Source organism: Ambystoma mexicanum, chromosome 13 (assembly GCF_040938575.1).
Source record: "Ambystoma mexicanum isolate Mex_15411 chromosome 13, UKY_AmexF1_1, whole genome shotgun sequence".
NCBI classification, from domain to species: Eukaryota; Metazoa; Chordata; class Amphibia; order Caudata; family Ambystomatidae; genus Ambystoma; species Ambystoma mexicanum.
Window position 1 is genome coordinate 710,977,713 of NC_090938.1, and position 16,385 is coordinate 710,994,097.

Below are 16,385 nucleotides of genomic sequence, written 5' to 3' on the forward strand. Positions count from 1 at the left end.
GGATGAGGGCAAACTGTTGCTCTAAATTCGTGCATCAGGGCCATCATTCTCAAGACTGATCTTGTAAGGCAGGTTGCCCTGAAGGCACTGCTGCTTGGTAACTCATATCAGTGGAGTTTCTTATTTGGCTATGTGGGCCAGAGTTTTCTCTGCAATAGCAGTTCTTAACTGAAGTTGGCATTAACTCTCATCGAAGGCAGGTACACCAAGTGGAAACGTCTTCCATGCAAATAGGATCAGGATTCTGTGATTGATCAACCCTACTTAAAGTAGATTTCCCATCTTTTTGCTTTTTAAGCATTTCCTCTTCTGTATACTCCCGCTCGTGAGTATTGAAGTATAAAAGTGAGGGTGAAAAGTAAAACATTTTGTAATTTGGCTAAAGTAGAGCAATGAAAATTTAAAATGCAATGTGAAATAAAATTAAGAGACTTTTTCAAAAACCCATAGTGCAAAGACAAAGGGAATAGGCCCAAAATTAGAAATTTTGCGTTGACACATGTAAAAAATAATGTAAATATAAAATGTTCAAGTGGTTTAGTAAAGACATTAGTACATTTTAAATTAAACGTTTTAAATTTCTAAGCGGCGACACAGTTAATTCATTTGAGGTAGTTTAAGTACCTGTTCTCGGTATGTCATACTTGGTTTTTTAAAAGTGTTTGTTATTCGGTTAACAAGTAACCTTTAACAAACAAAGAACAAGTACATACAAGATTTCATTTAATACAGATTACAAGCTAATAATTTATATAGAATAAAAAAGAAAATACAAGAGAAACAAAATACCATCACATAAAATATGCATATAAAAGAAAAACAAGAACAAATGGTACCACCTAGCATCTCGTGAGGAGAGGCGCACGTTAAAAATACATGTTACATTGGTCATGTTGGCCCTCGCATGTGTCTAGGACTTCTAAGTGAATCGCAGCAGTCATCCATTTATTAGGACCAAGAGAATTCATATTCAACTGCCATACTCTACCATACTCTACCATGATGAAGCTGAACGTAGGGTTGAATTAAATGACCAAAGTATACCTTGCGCCTCACTTCTAGTGATCCACAGTACGGCACTATGTGGCGAAGCGTCTCCACTTCTTCCCTACAGGAACAGAAGCGACAAACTCTCAGCTCTCTCAGAACCTTACTCCAAACACCCAGGATTTCATTCTTGTCGATCAGATTCATTCTAAGTCTCATCACCACTAAGCGTCCTGCTCGACTAGGCGACCTACTCATGTATTCAGGGCAAGTTCCGACTGGCCTGACGTCAACCAGTAAGTCGGCATATAGCTGGTAGGTTCTGACTTTACTGATTGTGTCAATCCAGTCCCACCTATAAGTCTCCTTTTCGTCAGGGTTGAAGTATGACATAATGTGTCTTCCGAGATGTCATACTTTTTGCAGATCAATTCACTCTTTCTCAATTTTGGAGGGCAGCCCTAGATTTTCTTTGTAGCAATTGCTTTAACTGCCACCAAATTGACCCCTCCTTGGCACTGTGAATATTTCTCAACAGTGAGAGGTTCTTCCAGTATAGATGAAATTCTATCACAGATAATAAGAACTTGTATCGAATTACAGCCGATGGCACACCATTCGGTAGCTGTAAGACCCTCCTCCAGAACAAACACCCCCCCAGGGCGTCACAATCCACTAATGGCGACAGGCCCTAGTTCTCGCCCCTGTAGGTTACTTATGGTACAGCCTTCACCCTGTACAATTCTAGGACCAGGGTCAGGAAAAAGTGGCCAAACGTCCGGTCCACAGCACAGGCTTGAGTTGCGAGCTTCAACATCTTGGAGCGCGGTAACTTTGCAGCTCCATTTTCTTGTGGAGTTCAAGGATTCTACATCCCAGGTAGCACCAATTTGGAACCTTAGCCAAAGGCAAGCCACCAATATTCCACTGAAAGCTCCTATATTTTTGTTTCAAGCATTAAAGAGTTAGAGGATGGTGTCACCTGGTTGTTGTTCACTCGCCAGAAAGAAGATGCATCTTTTGAGGAAACCAACTGCAGCATCTTTCAGCATAACTTTATATTCATGAAACTGGAGCCATTGTTTATATTTTTGTTCAGGGACTTTTTCTGGGCACTCTGTGATATGGGACAGTCTAAGGGCTCGTCTCAGTTCTTTTCTTTGCCTAAATAGTGGGGTCAAAAGCATGACTTCACAGAATGGAACCTCTATTGCTAGGTCAGGGCACTGCCTTATAAATCCGGTCCAGCACATCTTTGTATGGAGCACTTAACAAGGACCACTCCAGTTTATCTAGAGGGAACAGGCGCTCCAATGTGCCATAAAACCCAACCATACTTGCCCTATTCCAGCAAATTCTATTCTCTCCTACTGACAACTCTATATTTTGTTCATACCAGACATTATCCTCTCCATGCTTTGCTACCTTTTAGCTCCACAAACAAATGGTAGTGATCACGAAGTTGTTTTTTTTTTTTTTTTTTTTTTTTTAATACTTTCATAGATTTAAACGAGTGCGGGACTTTGACAGAAACGAAGTAGCCCAGAATGCTACTGGAACTACCTCGATGTCAAGTAGGGTTTGACAGCATGTCTCCCATAATCATACCATTCAGCATAAAGTCCCAAGCCCTAATTGGCTCCTTCCATGCATTCCCACGCTTCCTAGCCGCAACATTATGAGCTAGGACACTCACATCCGCAACATCTAAACCCAATGTGTTCAAGTCACCACATAACCGAATAAAGTTGCCATTATTTGCATTTTGCCACTTGCAAATTAGTTCCTCAATAGCCCCCAAAAAGGATTCTTTCGTTATTGCATTAGAGTTCCAATACTGGTCGAGCACTAGAGTGCCGGGAACGTTAACATATATATCCTTGTTCTAAGTCTGGTGAGTACATTGATTTACAGAAAGAAGTTGAAGACGCATCCCCAGCATGCTTGACCGCTCTTAAGTGCTTATTTAGGGTTTCAGCCTCTTGCTGTCTGCCTGCTCCCTGATGATCTGTAGCTATTCATCCCCAGTAGTATGGACATATTGCCTAGGGATGGTTTTCAAATTAAAGGCTGTGTCACTTTAAATGTACCTTAGCTGGTCTAAGACAGAACTCCAGGTGTTAAGAATAAGTTAACATAGTCAGCCAGGCCGCAAATCACCAAGGAGAGCACCTGTGAGGGAACAAAAACCACCTGGAAACTACTTCATGCTTTGCATAAAATAAGAGGTTTTTTTTTGGGAAAGACTAGGCTGAAACCCTTGTGAGCACACAATGGACGCTGGACTTTGCTTACTCCATTTATGTAAACACTCTACCAGTAAAGTGACGGCAATCTGAATTGTATGCAAACTGGAGAATGTTTTCACCTGGGAGTCGGGTGCTGTCAGTCCAGATCGGATGTATACGATTTGGCTGTGGCACAATTGTTCGCTGCTGAATTGCTCGTGTTCCATTTGGCGCAAAGACAATTTTGCCACAGCCAAATCCGGCCAAACTTAAACCCCCGCCTCCCTCCCCCCCCCCCAACACCCTACTTACCTTTTTGGTGTCCACTCATCTTCTGACCCTGCAGCAGCAGATCAGTCCCTCCTACGTGGGTTGGATCCGACGTTGCACGGTCCACATTCATTTTTTAAATTTTATTTCCCATCCCAGTCTCCAACCTCCGTAAGCAGGGGGCACCCCTGCTGCCCCCAAAGGCCATCACTACCAAATGTGGGTGTGGGTGACACCCCGCTCCCCATGTTTGGTAGCGATTACCCAATCTGATAGTTTCCAAACGATCGACTGGTGCTGACCAATTTCGGCCAGATTTAGAATACAATCAGTTTGGGTACTACCGTCTGTCCTACTTGGCAGACAGAGGGCATACCCTACATAAAATACTATGGTATTGTAAGGGAGGCATGGTATCGAAAGTATGACACTGACACAAAAGGTACAATTTGTAAAACCTTTACTCACTTTTCGGGCTTAGAAAAAATCCTACTTTGCCCTATAGCTAGGATGGGAGTAGTCTCTACCGTCAATCAATAAATAGAAACGTCCTAGTTGAGTCTGTGAAATCAAAGTGGCCTACACTAACAAAACCTAATGCCTGCCCTATCGAAGGAGAATGTATGCAAAGGAAAATCTGTGTTAAAATAAAAAGAATAAATGTGGCTGAGTCGGCTCTCCTCCCCACATTCGACAGCACAGAGTAAGGCAGTCCTTGTAGACTAGTGTAAGTAACTCATGGTCCGACAAGCAAAACGGACACAAGTGATCATAGTTCAAGGGTGTTTATTGAACAATGAAGGCTGTATGCAGTTTGGAAAAACATCTAATCTAAACCTAAATCTAAGATGGGAGCACGTGTCGACCATCAAATGAAAAATAAGGCAGTCCTAGTGATGTTGTGTCAAATAAAAGGGCCTATACTAAAAAACCTATTGCCAAACCTTACAACTAAAACAAAAAGGGTGTAGGATAGTTTTCACAAGAAAGAAGTGTTTCTCAAATATGTCAGGATGCGGTAGTCGGGGATTCCCTGCCCCACATTTTAAGCGCAGGGAAAAATTGGATCTTGGAGCACAGCACAGTTTTCAAGCTTTTCCCCAGCACAAGGCTGTTCCAATTACAACTACCAGGTTAGTCGATGGCCGAGTCTAGTTTCCTTTGAAAGTCTCTTGTCTTAAGTTCCTTTTAACCAAATAAAAGTTCTTTAGGGTGATAATGGTTCACCCCTGGGTCCCCCTCTTCTGGGCGTTGACCCTTCTCAATCAGCCTCCCTCCTCTGGGTCCACTATGACTTTCTCTTCTCTTTAGTGGGTTTCACTTCCCTTGGTTTCTGAATGTCTTTTCAAACAGTTCATAGTGGACATCCCTCGGCCGGGTTCATGTCTATCAACACACTTTCTTGGGGACTTTAGACTTTGCCCCTTCTCACTGGCATCCCTCGGTCGGGCTCACTCTTGCCATTTCTCACTTAATTTCAGTTCGGGTTTTACTTTCACCAGTCTTTGGGTGACCACGTTTCACCCTTGGATCCCATCTGTCAGGCTCCGAACCCTTCTCGACTGCTAGCCTCCATCCACTGGGTTCACTGTGGCTCTCTTTGGTTGGTAGTGGTTCACCTTGGGGTCCCGCTCTTTTGCACGCGGACTCCTCTTTATTATGGCAGGAACCACGTCCCTTACTTTTCTTTACTGTTCGTAGATCAAAGTCTTTTCTTTCGATTGCGCTGTATTTTTGCTAGACCCTCAGTATGACCACTTTGACTTACTTCGGTGGCTCTCCTATGGCCTCTTGGTTTCTGTAGTTTCGTTCAGATGAGGATCGACTAGTGTGTCTCGAGTTGGCACCCACATGGTGCCAGTTTCCCTCTGCAGCTGGTCTCCCCTCAACACTGTTCATTCACGGTTCATTGAACTTGGTTCAAACTTGCCACTTTGCACTTCTCATTCAACACAGCTTGGTTCTTCTCAGTTCTCCCCTCGACTCACCGGCTGTGATGAACCGCTTGGCTTTCGGCTTCACTGGAGTCAAGTCTGGTACCACGGTCGCGGGTGTCGTGAACCGTCGAATGCATCCTTTCTGGACTTCCTGGTCCTTGACACATCGGGACTTAGACTCTGCTGTACTTCAACATGGCCGTTAAACACAGAACGCGCTCTACCTGCTTTCATGTCAGATGTAGCATGTTCCATAAAGAAGCCACGCCCCCGCGTGTCTCAACGCTACTGGTTGCTGTGGCTAGACGTGTGCTCCGTAGTTCGCTTTCGTTGAACTCTGATTCCTGGTTCCCGTACCCTCGCTTCCTCCTATCTACCCTTCCTCCTTATCCTGTCTTGCACCCAGGATCCCGTCTACCCGCCTCCGAGTACACCTCCTTCGTTTCCTGGAGATTCCTAGCGTCCCTGGACGTAGAACACTGAACGCACACTAGAACCCGAAGACACTCGTACGGGGTTGTACAAAACCCAAACCGTACGCAAGGAAACGCCTACCAAGAATTTCAGCAAACATCGAACTCGGGTGAGAAAGGGGGAAACCTGTGACAGCGGGAGCTTCCCTTGCTCCTTATCGGCGTAAGCTTGCCCCGTGTACTGTTGACATCGGCTGCAAGACACTTGTGCTTTTGTTCGCCATCTTATGTCCTCTTCCATGAGGGTTCCGCGGGCCTGGGATGAAAAAGGCAAGGTCTCTTCTTTCCTCGCCACCCTCTAGATTCCTGCTACCTTTCTCCTCCTCTTGAACTGCCATGCCTAGCAGTCTTGTCGTGCTCGCCTTGCTCGTACTGTGCTCTCTTGCTCCACATTTTATCCCTGTCGGGAAAAGGAAGGGCAGTCAGCTGTGTGTGATTTAAGTCAATTGCCTGACATTGCCTTACCCTTGTATTGGGACATGTCAACAGTTTTATTACAAGTCCGCTGTAAATCAGTGTTCATGTTGGAAAGGGTTTCAGAGGGTTTTTGGGATGAGTAATTGTTGGTCAAGTGACGATCGCAATGACAGGATTGGTAGGTTTTGCGGGGCAAATAGGAATAGTTGGGACAGTAAAATAAACAAGGGGGATTGTGGGAACTGTATTATTTTCTGTGAACAGGTTTGAAGTGTGGAAAATAATTATTGGAGGGACGGGAAGAAGGATTGATTGGCAGTATTCGAATAGGAACCAGGAAAAGTGTGAGTCTGGGAGTTGTGGTTCTTAACAAGTTTATTCGTGGGTGAATGGGCTGTTGGGCTTACCTTTTGGTTAAGGTAGATTCAATGGGTGGAGAGATGAGCAGGAATAACTTATAAATGCTTCAGGCACTTTGTTCCCCTGACCATCCACCCCGTGATTGTACTGCGTCTCACCGTGGGTATTCCCTCGAGCATAACCCTGGGTTCCTCTACCCAAGTGATCCTCCCCCACTGGTCCACCCCCAGGAACTGGATTCAACAGCGATGGCTGTGTCCTGGCCACCTGAATAAGGGATTCTCAAGGTCTTAATGGGAGAATACCTTCAGGTTTCCACAACAGGATGACGCACTCTAGCTCAGGTTCTCAAAACAAAGGCAGTTCAAAAAGTGGATCAAGGCCCTCCTGGCCTTTCATGTTAAGGGCTCTTTCCAGCTTTCAAAACACAGTTCAACAAAAAGTTCACGCCGGTCATTCAGTCAGGCTCGTACCTGTCAAACACATTTGCACGGACTTGCTTCCCCAAGCTTAATTCACATCCTTTAGGGATTCTCTTCCCCTAACTTAACACACTTTTGGGCTAACCCTCAGTCTGGCTCTGACCTTTTCTTGATGTTGTAAACTTTCGAATGTGCGTGGCTTTTACTTTAGACCTCCGCTGGACCACTTTCCCACTTTTCTCCAGTGTCTCTTGGTCTGGGTAGTTCGATTTCATAAGCACAAATGTTCAATGTTCACCTTTTTACGTTGCCCCTTTCCCCCCCAGGGTTAACTTTGAGCACTTCCCTTTTTATAGTTCATTCACTTTCTGAAACAAAAACATATCGCCTTTCACAGAGATATTTGAGTGGGCTACTTCCTTTCGCCGGACAACTCTGCATGACTGGTTTCACAGCTGTCGGTAATTCAATTCATCACAGGTCTGCCTTCCTTCGCGTCTCATCCACACGTGTACAGCCTTTAATTTTGCGATATACTGTTGCAACTTCAATCTTCCTTAACGCACACTGGTCTTTCTTGCTGATTAACACCCCCCTGCCCTCACGGCTGAGTGCATTTCTTTCTTGCCATCGCAGTTTCAATTCTGGAGGCCAGGTTAATACCGCAGGCTTGGCCTCGCTACCCCAACTCTGCCGTTCACCTGGGAGGGTCGCTGGCATCCTTGAAACACAACAGTCTTCTCTTCTCGGATTTGGCCTTCTCCATGTGTCTTTGACAGCCTTTTGGAGGCAACAACCGCCTGCAGGGAACTCCTGGGGTTCTCTACCATTTGCTCTCGTCTGTCACTCTGCTCCACTAGTTTTGCCTTTGTCCCAGAAGTTCTGCTCTTGCGCCACCTTGCTTAGAGTGTGCCTCTATGTTCCGCCTTTTATCCGTGTGAGGAGAGCTGATTGGTATCGGATGTATGCACTTGAAGTCAAGTGCCTGTCTTTGCCTGACCTGATTTAGCGGGACATGTCTGATGAGATAGGAAAGTGTTAGCCTCTTTACTCTCCGATGCCCTCTTCCTCAGCCCAGTGTCTGTGTGAAAAAGGGGGGGTGGGGGGTTGGGGACGTTGGAGGAGCTAGTAAACCGGATCGGTCATGGGTATGGGAAAAGGGGGAATACCGCGTCTCCCCATCAGTTGCCTGACCCCCTCGAAGACACCTCACACAGGTGATCCTCCTGCACTGGTCCACCCACAGGAACTGGATCCAAAAGTGATGGCCATGTCCTGGCCACCTGGATGACAAGTCCCTGAGGACTAGCGGGTGAGACACTGCCTGGTTTCTCAGTGTTCCTACCACACACTTGCTGTGTCCCTGCCATACTTGCAGGCGTTGACTATAATCCTGCTGGGTGCTACAAGGACCGAGGGAGCCCCGGTTAAAGGACAGTTTTTGGACACTGCTGTGGCTCCGCACCATGCCTGCCCACTTAAAGCCTTGAGCGTGTGCAGTCCAACAAACTTGTCAGTCTTTGTGGCATCAGGTGTGTGAGCTGCTTGCGAGGAGGATTAATGACATGGACAATAATTTGACAGGAAATCTGTGGTTCGATCCGCTATGTGTAGTGCAAACCACGCCTGTGCAGCAAAGCAGTTTACATGCGTTTCTTTTTTGTTTCCAGGAATGTCTACAGTCTAGTGTAAAAGAAATGAAAAACGACTTGAGAGATGTGTCTGCAACAGCCGAAGAGCAGAAACGAGCGATGACTGAGGTGAGTGATAAGGACCCCTCTGAGATGGTAGAGGAGCAAACAGGTTCCATGCGGTGCTTTCTCTTAGCTTTGAAGGGCACATGTACAACTGAATGACGGCTGTGTTAAACATCAGGTTTTGCACCTGGTAGGGGCATCACATGAACTTTGACCACAAATGTCACAGGAACTTATGCTGCATGATCTTTGACCTTGGTTACATCACAGAACTTGACGTTTCTAGTTTTAAGTGGAGTGTTGCCTTGACTACAACGTGCCAGGGGAGCAGCCACATAATGCCGAAAGGCATATTCGGCTGAACCACAATAGGCTAGGGGGTATGCCATCCTGGTCCAGTGCACCCTCATATGGCCAACTCCTGCCATCCTATCCCACTTACAGCTTCTCATGCCAAATGTATTTGTGCTGCAATTATATGCCAAATAAACTAATGGAAATCTCTTCTCATTACAAAAAGGAAATCCACCTGGCCAAGCGCAACTCGTACAATCGCATATCTAACATTGACAAGAGCATGAGGGAATTGTTTACCCTCCTCAAGGAATTAAGAGTCCCCTATCCCTATTCCGGACACATGCTCCAAAGATAAAACATGGCGCTCAGACATACAACAAGCACTATCAAATAAAGTAATTACACTTCAAAATAAAATAGCTAAGAAAAAAGCCACACATTCACCTACCCCAGTCTAACAATTTTAATACCGACCCCCCCCTCAAAGGCACATGACTCAATTGCTCGATTCATGTTCACCAAAACCTACCTCCCTGAGGTAGAAAAAGTCCTCCCCTCTCTCACTCAAGCCATCCAATTGCCAGGGCGACCTTTGCCCAGCTTATAAAAGATGTGGCCAGAGATCTTTCCCCATTTGTATCCAAACTTATCAATGCTTCATTTACTTCAGGCACTGTGCCCACCAACTTGAAACAATCTTGGGTGTAGCCTTTGCTAGAAAAGAGCAAACCCAAGACCCACTCATACTTACAAACTACCGTCCTATAAAGACAGTCCCATTTTTGCTAATAATCTTGGACAAGATTGCCTACAACCAAATAAAGACATTTCTTGAACTACACCAGCTCCTAGGCACACGTCAATCAGGATTCCGACCCCAACATGGTAGTGAGACCGCCCTCATCGATTTTGATGGCACGAGACAAAGGTAAAACGGCCCTTCTCCTACTGCTTGACCTCTCGGCTGCATTCGACCTTGCCGACTACAAGGTCCTTTGCAGCCACCTAGATTCAGCTGCACACTTTTCCAAAGAGGCTATAACCTGAATTGAGTCTTTCCTTAGAGATAGGACCATGAGGGTGTTCTCCCCCTCTGCAGCGGCAGACCTGATTCCCCATTATGTGCGGAGTACCCCAGGGTTCTTGTGTCTCCCCCACCCTATACAACATATTTACTAAGCCCCCTTTTGATGATCTGGACCTTCTTGGTATCACCTACACTAATTATGCAGATGATACTCAGATTCTCCTCCCACTTTCCGGGGATTACAACAAGGATTTGGCTTTGGTAAGATCTGGGCTTGCAGCATGAGCCAGTGCTGTGTTGAGGGTTGGGGTGATGTGGTTACATTTACAGAGTCCCTTTGAGTCCTGATGCAGCATGCAGGATACGTCTCTGGGTAGACGCTGAAAGCCATTCCAAAAGGGCCTTGCCACCATGCAGGAGGGAGAGGACCAAGGCTTAGACAGCAGATCTGAGACAGCAGATCTGAAATTATCTGGGATGAACTGCTTGGTTTTATTTTTTTTTTTCACAGTGTTTTTACCAAGCAGTTTATACCTTCCTTGCTTTGTGAAGGAGACATCTGTCGATGTTGAAACCAATGGACTTGGCACAAGTGGACAGCTGCAGTGTGAAACCCTACAGGCTCTTAACAGAGCCAAGTGGGGACATGGGTTGTTGCCCAAACTAAAAAACAAGGGATGAACCCTGGTCACATTGGTGCTGGGTGAGCAATTTAATTCATGTGAGTAAGTTTGGATGTCAAGAAATTGACCCTAATTTATTTGTGTTGATTTTATACAGGTGATTTTAATTCAAGATCAAGCCAACATGTGTTTTGTACTTTCCTGGTTATCAAGGTGTGTGGTCTTTGTTGGTGTTTCTATGGTCAGCTCTGTTGCATTGGAAATTAGATTCAATGAATCTTGAATGGTTTGCGAAGCTGATGGTGAAGAAAGATCACCGTCCGCTGAAAGACTTCGGAGAAAGAGTGTGGCTCAACAGAACATTGGCTAGACATCCGACTCAAGGAACCACATCCTCCTAGAAAATTTCGAGGACAACAGCATAACTTGCACCTCCAGGGCTTCCAACATCTGCGCTATTAGGTTTGCGATCCATTTCAGATTCAACAATCTCATTTCCAACTGCAACCGCACAGACCATAGAAACGCCAACAAACATCACACGCCTTGATAAAGATCCAGGAAGGTTTGAAACGCATGTTTGCTGGATCTTGAATTAAAATCGCCTGTATAAATGAACACAAATAAGGGTCAATTTCTTGAAATTCAAATTTACTCGCATGAATTAAATTGCTCACCCAACGCCAGTGACCGGGGTCCTTCCCTTTATTTTTTTTTTGTCAAAACCCAACCTGAGACGGAAGAGCACAGCCTCTCTTGAACCACACCAAAGGCAGTTGGGTCACCACTTCAGCTCAGTGATCTACATATTCTAATGCCCTACTCATGCTTTTCTGTTTTCATGACCTCTATACCAGGTACAACCTCGTATGCCTAGGTACCATGATAATCATCCCAGGAAAAAAATTTGAATAATTAGCTCAAGCATAAGCCTTGTTGCATATGAAGATTGTCTTGGGCATATGAGGTTGGACTGGACACGTACGACTGGGCCATGGCATGTAAGGCTGGCAGCCCTATGCGCCCAGACCCAGCCTTCTATCCCAGCTCTATTCTCCCTGCCCATATTTTAAGAAGGCACACAAAGCCTGCATTTATTTATTTTAACTGCAGGTCACCTGGGGAGTTTTCCCCTGGGAGGTCTTTTGTGTTGCATAGGATTTGTAAGAAAGGCATGGTATCAAACCGTAAGACCGACGCAAGTGATCACAGTTCAAGGGTGTTTATTGAACTTCAATTGGATTTGAAAAACACCTATCTAATCCTAAATCTAAAGATGGGGAGCAAGCTACGACCATCAAATAACGCAGTCCTAGTCGAGTCTGTCAAAATAAAAGGGCGTATACGAATAAACCGATCCTTACCTTACCTCTAAATACAAATAGTGTGGGAAACAATGTTATGCAAAAGAAAAGTGTTCAAGAAATATGTCGGGATCTTCAAGCTGTTGGCTTCCCTGCCTCACATTTTTAGCACGGGACAAGGCAGCACACTCTAGCTTAGCACACTCTCTGGCTTCTCTAGCACGAGGATGCAGTTCAAAACTTCAACATCAGGGCCTTCTGTGGCAAAGTCTCTTTGACATTTAGTCTTATTTCAGAGGGCCTGATGCAACACGACAAAGTTCTTTTCTTCTCAGGATTTTGTCTTGTAAACCTTCTCTGGGGATTTATCATTCACCCTGGGTCCCCCCCCCCTGCTGGGCTCAGACCCACTTTAACACAAAACCTTCAATTGGTCTGCCTCTGCGGGGTTCGGACCAAATTCATGTATTCACAAACTTTCTCTACTTCATCAAAATCGAAAACTTTCGACTGTACGCAGGATTATGCTTGACCCGTCGTAGTGCCACTTCGATTCACATTGATTTGTTCTTTCGGTCTCCCTCCGTCGGGCTTGTACCAAACTGATCTACTTTTGTCACTTCTCAGCTGGATACCTTACAGAGACTTTCAATTGAGCACCCATGTCGTGCCGGTCTACTCGGTCATAGGTTTTGTAGCTTGCATTAAAGTTCAATCACTCATCAGCAATTCAACTTCACTTGCGTCTCTCATTACACACGTTTTAACAATGATCGTTCCAGCGCTCGCCATACAATGTTGCTGCGTGCAACCTTGGCTTCAACACAGACCGGTCTTGTATCGGTCTTCCCAACTCACTGGCTGCGTTGACTTCACTGAAGCTGCTTTGTTCTAGAAGCCAAGGATGATACAACGGCAGCTGTTGATTCTCCCCGCCATGATTGATGTGGGAGGGCCCTGGGTATCTCCGACACACAATGCAGGATTCTTCAGCCTGGTTTCCTGGTCTTAGGCTTTTTATTCTCGGTCTCTGGAAAGTAACGTTCTGTGTCGAAAAGGTTGAAGGAATTTCCCTCCTTGCGATCCCATTGGGTTTTGCCTGTCTCCTCTCTTGCTCAGCTGCAGTCTCGAAATTGCTGTTTCCTGGTGTGATTTGCCTCGCTCAGTGTGCTCTTGTGCTCCGCCTTTTGTCCTTGTGGGGGAAGTGTAATAGAAGTCAAGTGTTTGTGTGTGTGTGTGTGTGTGTGTGATGGTCCGTAATTGCCTGACCTTGCCTTACCATTGTATTGGGACATGTCTGGTTATACTGCTCGGATGTTAGTCTGTTTTCTCTCATAGCGGGCTGTCCATGAGAACATGTTTGTGTTGTAAAAGAGGGGAGGCTAGAGGTCCTAAATATCCTACCTGGTAGGATGAGGTGAAGATGTTGCAGGGAAGGGGATACCGCATCTCACCATCCACTGTGACTTCCACTCCCTGAAGACCCCTCACCTAGGTGATTCTCCTGCACTGGTCCAACCCCAGGAACTGGATCCAAAAGCGATGGCTTTACCCTGGCCACCTGGATGACGGATCCCCAGTGACTAGTGGGTGAGACACCGTCTGGTTTCCCACAGATTACAGAGGCACATCTGAGGTGAGGGTAATTAATCCTGGGTGAGCGTTACCGCAGCACATGTGGGAGACTGGGCTCTCCAGAAGGAAAGGGTCTCCCAGGCCAAAGACACTGACTCAAGTCAGCTGAACCAGCCCTCTGATATGCTTGGCGTGAAGGATTAGCGCCCTCTACCAAGCTGAGAGACTATATACTAGGAGAAAATGTTGTGTGTTATGTTGTAAAGTAAAGGTTTGGAAGGATGTTATTACCTAGGACACCCTATGTGGTATGGCCTACGTCGCTTTCAATTAGTAAATGGTGTGAAATAAAGGCTGTACCCTGCCAGGGAGCAGTCTGTGCACAATCCTACTTGGTGCGGGGTCCACCACATGGACTACCCCAGCTTTAGATTTGGCTGTGGCTGGTGCTGTGCCTGGCCCCTATATTATTGTACTCGCCGCCCTGCCCCAGTGTGTTTGCTGCTATGCACTAGTGAGCGTGCTCATTTTCTGTTCAAGAGGAGTACGTCCCTCTAGAAAATGTGAGTGAAAGTGGTGTTCTCGGGAGGGGCGTGCAGGGGCGGTTGATGCACACTTGTCTGCTGGAGAAAGGGTAAGGTAAGGGGCAGCAATGAGTTTCAGATGTTTGCTTGCCGAGAGTACACATGTAGTACAATTTGAAGTCCCTTTCGTTAAGAATTGTGGGGTGCTTCATTTCTTGAATGTGTTTTGATAGTTGAGCTTCTTTTTAATGTCTGACAACATGAACATGTATAACGGTGGGCAATTAAATATGATTATGATCCTCCAATATTCTGTAGCAGTGATTTTTGGAGTGTGGGATATTAAACAGTATTTTTTTAGCCTTTATCTGTGTAATTTATCTCCTACCTGCGCACACAATTATTTTCAAGACTACCCTTAGTGCTGTGAGACAGGTGTGGCATCAAGAGATGACAGACAACTGAGATGCAGTTCAAAAGCATGTATTTTACTGGTTTGGATGGTGTAGCGTCTAACTTGCCCTAGCTCTATGGTGGGAATGTTTCCTACCTGAAAGTAAACTAAGGAAAGTCTGTCAGTCCAAAACAAAATGCTGTCTGTGTCAAAGCCTATGCTTGCCCTCACTTTAGAATAACAATGTGTAGGGGATTGGATAAACTCAATAGTGTGCAAAGGAAAATGAGTCTGGCACTGAGGTTCTTATATAGCCCCTTCCCCAAGCTCAAGACACTCTGGCATTAGGCTGCAGAAGAAGAGAAAAAACTGAGGCAGAAGCTAGGGTCAGTTGCCAGAAGAGATGTATTCAAAAAGGAGTTTTCAAACGTTTAACAGATTTGTTTCTGTAGGTATATCTTTTGGCAAATTGTCCAAGCCATTGAAGCCTGCACAGGGAAGGATCTTCCCGCTCCTCTGAGAAGTTTACTATGTGGTACAATCATATGTACTTCCTCACAAAGTCTGGTAGCTCTTTTAGCAGTATGTACTTTCATGTGATTTTTCTTTTTCTTTCAAATACCTAGGTGCTTGTCCATTACAACATCTATGTGCAATAGTTGGAGCCTTAAGCTGACTCCTAACCTTTACTGGGAGCCAGTGAAGACTTCTCCTATGTTCCGAAATGGGTTCCCGCCTATTCACATTTCTTATCAGACGAACTGTGCCATTTTGCAGAATGAAGAGTGCCTAGACTGCCTTTATTAGCACCAAGATGGAGGGCACAGTAGTCTATTCATTCTGGGCATGATCATAGCTCTGACCAGGGTTACACAATTAGATTCTGAAACCTAGGGTTTCATCCAGCGTAAAAGTCTCAGATGGTACTGTGTTTTATTCACCATATGCTGAATCCGAGCCTCTGAACTGAGAGCAGCTTAAAAAATGACTCTCAGGGTTTTCACCTTAGGGGAGACAAGAATATGATGGTTATTGATAGAGCAGCGATATACGACCTCTCGAGCTTCCCTCTAGCTTGGGGTGATCCAAAGATCAGAAGCTCCGTTTTCGCAGCGTTTAAACGCCTATCATTGTGTCATCCAATTTTGGATTTCATCATAAATATGTCACTCTTCGTCAGTTTCATAAATACGGCTTCATTCTTTGACCAACTGAGAGTCATCAGCGTAATTTGTAAAATAGACACCAAGTCTTTCGAGTAAGGCACATGGGGGTTGGCAGTCGACATTAAAGAGTAACTGAGACCGACAGAAGCCCTGTGGGACCCCGCACCTCAAATTTTGATATGGAATGCAGGTATCACCCCCAAACTACTCTAGATGTTCTTTTATCAAAGGATGCAAACCAAGTGGTTGCCTGCTCCGAGCAGCCTCTGACTCATTTTAACCTCTTTAGAAGTTGTTCAAGGTCCACTAAATTGAAGGCTGCTGAAAGATCTAATATCAGCAGCCCCGCTTTGCCCTTATCCATTTGAAGAAGCATCTGTCTGAAGATCCAGGAGAGCACTTGCAGTACCATGATAGGCTCTGAAACCTGATTGTCTCGAATGCAGTGCCTATGTATTTTCGAGATGTTCTTGGAATTGGGCTATAACAAGCTTATCAATAACTTTCAAGAGGAAAGGAGCATTGGAAATAGGTCTTCGGTTTGCGTAATCTTTTGGGTCCATGCAAGCTTTTTTATTAATGGGGTCACTGCCATCTTTTTAAGGGCAGAGGGTACTCTATTTGTTCTAAAAGAGACATTGGTCAGACGTGTGATGAAAGGTAAATAATTCAGTGCTCCAGAAT

General features: G+C 45.3%; 1 protein-coding gene across 2 annotated transcripts in view; it reads left to right on the forward strand.

Annotated features, from left to right (window-relative positions):
- Positions 1 to 16,385, forward strand: part of LOC138521767 (E3 ubiquitin-protein ligase TRIM39-like) — a 519,559-nt gene that overhangs the window by 53,372 nt on the left and 449,802 nt on the right. For both annotated transcript variants that reach the window (XM_069634833.1, XM_069634834.1), the window contains exon 2: positions 8,765 to 8,854. In XM_069634833.1, coding sequence (XP_069490934.1) covers positions 8,765 to 8,854 — 90 coding nt within the window. The remainder of the gene's footprint in view (positions 1 to 8,764; positions 8,855 to 16,385) is intronic.